The sequence below is a fragment of the Amblyraja radiata genome, chromosome 7 (genome assembly GCF_010909765.2).
Source record: "Amblyraja radiata isolate CabotCenter1 chromosome 7, sAmbRad1.1.pri, whole genome shotgun sequence".
Lineage (NCBI taxonomy): Eukaryota > Metazoa > Chordata > Chondrichthyes > Rajiformes > Rajidae > Amblyraja > Amblyraja radiata.
The window spans coordinates 11,382,129-11,388,128 of NC_045962.1; the positions used below are offsets into that span (position 1 = coordinate 11,382,129).

At 37.3% G+C, this 6,000-nt stretch overlaps 1 protein-coding gene across 1 annotated transcript in view; it reads right to left on the bottom strand.

Annotated features, from left to right (window-relative positions):
- plcl1 (phospholipase C like 1 (inactive)) overlaps positions 1-5,595 on the bottom strand; it is a 226,992-nt gene extending 221,397 nt beyond the window's left edge. The window contains exon 1 of the mRNA XM_033023696.1: positions 3,720-5,595. Within this exon, the coding sequence (XP_032879587.1) occupies positions 3,720-4,016 (297 nt within the window). The 5' untranslated portion in view covers positions 4,017-5,595. The remainder of the gene's footprint in view (positions 1-3,719) is intronic.
- Between the last annotated feature and the right edge of the window lie 405 nt (positions 5,596-6,000).

The following is a 6,000-nucleotide window of genomic DNA, read 5'->3' on the forward strand; positions in this document are numbered from 1 at the left end:
GGTTGACAGATTATAGGAACAATCATTAATACTTCTTACTCAGAAATATTCCATAAAAATATTAATTTGTAAACATTATTTTGTGAGTTGATTTTTGTAGCACTGATGACAGTTGGTAATTTGAGACTTCCTGACTGGTCAAGTCGATACACATTAGAACTACAACTAAGTCATGGGACCAAAGCAAACTGGAGTTACCTAACCCATTTTATCTACACCAATGATTTGATAATACTACTACTTCTCAGACAGCGAAAGTTAACTGCCGTTGAGTTCAACATGGTCCCAAGGGACAAAATTAATGAGAATAGTCTATGCCAAGCAGCCAACCAGTGAGGTTTCAAAAGTGGCACGGTTATCAACCTAAAATCTAATCTTTTGGCCAGCAAATCCATAGATTTAAGCGGGAATTTTGTACTGCTCACCCTTTTGATGAACATCTCAATATTACTTGGAAGATTCTGTCTTCTAACAAAATTATGAAGGCGGCTCAACACAAGTGTGTTTTCCTTGATACGAAGAACAGAAAAAACCCTGGCGTTATGCTGCAGTGATATCAGTCAATCTCAGATGTTTGTACAAAATTCCAGCAGCTTTGCACATCAGTTCTCAATCTTGTCAATATTATCTTAATCTGGGAGACAGTGGTTAACACATCAATGTAAAGCCCTCTGGTTACAGCCAAATATTGCCTAATTTTCATTAATTAACTTTCCCCAGTCCACAATTAACGATTGAGCACTTAATTAAGAATGGAGTGTTATTTGGAAGAAAATAAACAAATTGATGATAAAATGCAGTCAAAATTAAACTGTAAGAATAGAAAATATAAAAAAAGAGATGGGGGGGGAAGGTAAAATGTTACTATTAAATAAATGGTAATGTTAAGATTTGTACCATTATCCTTGCAATCAAATGAGAATATTAATAAAAATGAAAATCTGGTCTTGAAAACAAATCTCTGGAGCTACAATCTTTATTAAGTAATCTGCCAAATCATAGTTTATCCATTTTTCTCGACTCCCAACTACTGATGAACTACTTATGTTTTTATTATTTCATTTTTGCGCTGGAAAATAACAACCCAGCTGCAAAAAAGACATAAAATGCTGGAGTAACTCAGTGGATCAGGCAGCATCTCTGCAGAACAATGATTGGTGTTGTTTCGAGTCCCGACCTGAAATGTCCCACTCCATGTTATCGAGAGATGCTAGCTAGCCCACTTAATTACTTCAGCAATTCGTGTCCTTTTTTTGTAAACCAGCATCTGCAGTTCCTCATTTATTAAAAAAAAGCTGACGCTCTACGTGGAACATGCACAAAATCCTTACTGTCTGAAGATGATTTGATTTGTTAAATCGAAAGCAAAATGCCCTACAAGCCTCACCACTCAAAAGATGGAGATGTGGAACAGTAATCTATAACTGAAGCTGTATCATCTTATTCCTAAAATGCCCTGTAAAAAAATTATTGAATCCATAGATGAATTTGTTTTCCAATGCATCAATGAATACAGACAATGAACAGTACTGGAAACAACATAATCTGAATTATGTAGGAAGGAACTGCCAGATGCTGGTTCTGAATTATATAATTTCACTGAAGAAAAATATTCATTCTGCCAGTAATTTTTGCGTCTAAAGCCTCTATCTTTAGCAAATTGTTCAGTCAGAATTCCCCCATAACTAAAAAAAACCTTAATTGGAAGTACAGTGGATGCCTTGTGTACAACAATAATAATCTTTCTGGTCGAACCTCTTACCAATGTTTAGGAAGGAACTGCAGATGCTGGTTTAAACCGAAGAGATAGACACAAAAAGCTGGAGTAACTCAGCGAGACTCGACTCGAAACGTCCCCCACTTCTACTCTCCAGAGATGCTGCCTATCCCACTGAATTACTCCAGCTTTTTGTGCCTATCTCCAACCAAGTTTCACTGTCAACATTTGCAAGTAAATAATTACCATTTGGACGGGTATGTTATCATTCTCCAGGTAAAGATTAAACCTTCTCGACAGATAAGGAAAATAGACAAAAAAGTTGAATCAACAATTAGCAATAGTATGTAGGAACAAGAGCAGGCTATTCAGACCCTGGACTCTCTGTCATTCACTGAGCTCACGGCTGATCTAGTATTCCTCAAGTCCATTTCCTTTACTTTCCTCATAATTGTGGATTCTCTTGCTGATCAGAACTCTTATCAAAGCCTCCACTCTATGTGGTAAAACCCAAAGACAAGATTGAGAGAAGAAATTCTTCTTCATATCACTCGTCTTAAATCGGCACCCCTTTATACTGACCGTGCGCTCCAATTCTGGAATCTACCATGAGGGGAAACATCCCCTCCGCATTTACCCTTTCAAGATCCCCAAAACTCTTGTTTGTCTCAATAAGAACACTTCTCATTGTTCCAAAATCCAGTGGGTGCAGTCTCAGCATAGTTAAACATTTATTGGAAGGACAATCATTCCACACTTGAGATCATACTAATGAAGTTTCTCTAAACTGCCTTCAATTAAATCAAATTGATTGTGGGACCAAAGGATTTGCAACATTCTAGACGTGGTCTGATTAGAACTTTTTACACTTGCAGAAACCCTTCCATATTCCAATCTTTTGAAAAAAGACCCAACATTCCATTTGCTTACTAAAGTTGTGTTTTAGCTTTCAGTGTTTTTCTCTCTACGAGGATCCCTAATATCCTTTGTATAGCAGCTTTTAAGATTATGCTTCTTGTTCCCCCATCCCATATTCTACTCCATTTGTCACTCCCTTAATAGATATCAATATCTCTGTAATACCAATATGAAGGATAACTTCAAGTAATGTTGGGACATTATTATAAATCTAATCTAGTAACCTCAATGTTAGGTCCAAGAAATGCAAGACCAAAATAATTTTAAGGAATGGAGAATTACACAGCTATGATACACACTATGAAAAGCATTTTATATAAAACCACAGTGTTTAAGTATTGTTAGCACACAACACACAAAACTTCAACTTTATTTTAACATACTCCATGGATCCCAAATAACAATGCAAAGTGTTCGGTTATATAAAATATAAAGGAGAGAATGCAAGCATCATAATAATTTACTCCAGCATATCTGAATGAAATCTTTGAATTAGAATGCAAAAAAAAAAAATGCAAGCTTAAAAACTTCAGAACATATTGTAAGGAGTCTAGAAAAACTGTCCACATAATTTTGTTTTAAATGCCACGAATGTTCATGACAGGTACCTGTATCATTCTTCTTAACGAAAATAAACATTTCTGTTGGTAAAACTTAATCAGGAATTACTTTACTATGTTCAACAGAGCTTAAATCATTGCTTCCCTTTCAACATAACAAATATGCAGGAACAATCAAGTGTCACTGCACCAACATTCCATGTGCTTCATCATTAGGCTTCAAGGTCTCAAACCTTTGACATGGCATCTTGGCAAAGTACGAGAAAAGATTGTTGCTGGAGAGATGATTGCGATCTATTCACTTTTCCCAGTCATACTTCCAGCAGTACCAAGGGAACTGTACAGCTTTTCTAGACTCCTTACTTCCATTAATTGCACATTAGTGCAATAGGAAAAAAAAATGCATTTACATCTTGCGCTTCGCTCAACAATTCACACCGAGTTAACTTTGGAGTACAGTATATTAATTGTTGTTAGGGATCAAACGACTTCATAAGTAAGGTCTTGGAATAGAAATGACATACCTTAATGATGCTGCTCCTTCGAGGTGTAGTTTTGGAAGCCTCGATAAGGGAAGCTTCAACATCTCCTGTTGCTGCTGCTCCTAAGCACGGTGATCCTCCAGGGCTAAAACGATCCCCAGCCGCAGAAAGGGCCCTTCTTCTGCTCGTCTTCCCGCTTGCCACCACGCCAACACTTTCCAAGTCGCCTTCTTCAATCGTGCCCCAACCTTTGTGGGAATCTCCAACTGGTTCGGGTTCCCCTGGTACCTCTTGAATATAAAGTCCACTTTCCTTCCGACCTTCCGCCATTTTGTACATAAATTATAAGAAATAGAAGAAAAACTGCAAGTAATTTTTCTACTCTCAACAAAGTCTTCCAGCAGCAACGTTGATAGGCGAGATTTCCATACCTCCAGCTGTCAAAATACAACCCACTTCGCAAAGCAACACACAGCTTTAAAAAAGAGGCTGTCCATGAATTGATGCGACGCCAAGTTAAATCTGCAAATATTTTACAGATATTTAGTTGTATTTCCAATGATTAAAAGGATTGAGTTTGCTGACTGTCCACTCTGCTGCTGAGAGCTGACAGTGCTCCTCCACCTACTCTGCCTTTCTCGTGTAAGCGTGAACGCGAGGAGCCTGGATATCCATCTGCTCTTTGTGATTGACGTCACCTCCCACCAGTCACCATCCCCGGGCTCCGGAGTTGTTCACAGTTCCTCGGAGTCGCGAAGGAGGAAGCTTCTTTAATTACTCATGAAAGAACATTACTGATTGTTTCAACTTTCCAATGGAAATCGATACATTGGTAGTGTTTTATTGTCGGCTTTATTTTTTTTAATGTAGATGCAATTTTCACAATGGGGTTTTTTAATACTTTAAGCAGTTTCGATTCAAATGGAACTTGGTAAGACTAACTCCTGCTTTCTAAGTTCACCTTTTTTTCAACAACCCGTCGCTGTTTATTTTCTGGGACGGGGTTTTGATGCATCATGTTTTACGTCGAGACAAAAACTCGCGGTTTTAGTTATTAAAGTCGTTTAAAAAGTTAATCTGTGGTGCTCCACGAAACATACGATTTACTCCACCAGTTGCGTAACCATCTATCAAGTGTATTGTCTGTATTTTGGAAGATACATCAAAATAGCTTAAAAGCTGTTTGGTTCTTTGGTCGTATTAAGCTCTTGCTGCACAGAACATGCAATGTTAACAAAACCACGATCGCCCTCTAGCTGTAACGCTGAAGTTCAGAAATGTTAAAGACAATTTGCTCGATGGGAGGCACGTTCTATTGTTCAGATAAACTGTCAAGTTAGTTATCAACGGTTTATGATCTCGACCGTATTATAACGTCTTAAAATCTAAAACTCAGTCTTAAATAGTTTAAAAAATGTCTTGAAACTCAAAATTATAGGATCATTTAAATATTCCAGTCTCGATTAACGTGTGACTATTCTTCAAAGGTGAAAATAATCTAAAATAAATTATTTAGGTGCTATTTGACCATATTTTTAAAACAGTATGCAAAGCATAGTGAAAGTTTTTGTTTCAATATACAACTCATTACAATGTATTTGTGACCATGCACAAGTGAATTGTTAATTATAGCTAGTACTTCGTGTTCCCCAAAACTGATTATTATTTTTCTAATCCAGTTGTACTGAGTCTGCGTCATTCCTTTGGAATTCGAGCTTGCTCCTGATCTGACTGGTAATCTGAAAAGTAGATTTAAAAAAAATAGTTGTTAAATTGCACAACTAAAACTTACAACATTAAATTGCTACCTTAAATGGACAGGTTGTCACGCTCTTGAGATTTCGCTAAAATATTAAATCACTGCGTCCTGCTGGTGAAGCTTCATTGATTGACGCGTAACTGAAGCTTGCTTTTACCGTGCTAGAAATTCGGACACAATTAAATAAAATAGCTTGTTTTTCCGTCCTGACGCAATTTTAACAATTTAATGAAAACATTTGTAAGATCATCTTTTGCAGCGCATTCACAAATTGCGTAAACAGGTTTGTACAATACAATTTAAGGCATGAGTAGGGCATTAGAGGGAAATAACATTTTGGATTGGTGCAAAGCAATACTTCTTCACGGCACAACACGGTGTAAACTGCAGATGTATGTCTTTAAATTAGGATTCTAGATTTCTGTTGCGCAGCGCCGTTGTTGCTATTAACGCTGAAGTCTAATGGTTTCCCCACACAATTCATAAAAAATGACCAAAGAGCGGCTAAAAGCAGGTGAAACCTGCGCTACAACGGGATGCCCACATTTCCTCGGAGCTGCAGTG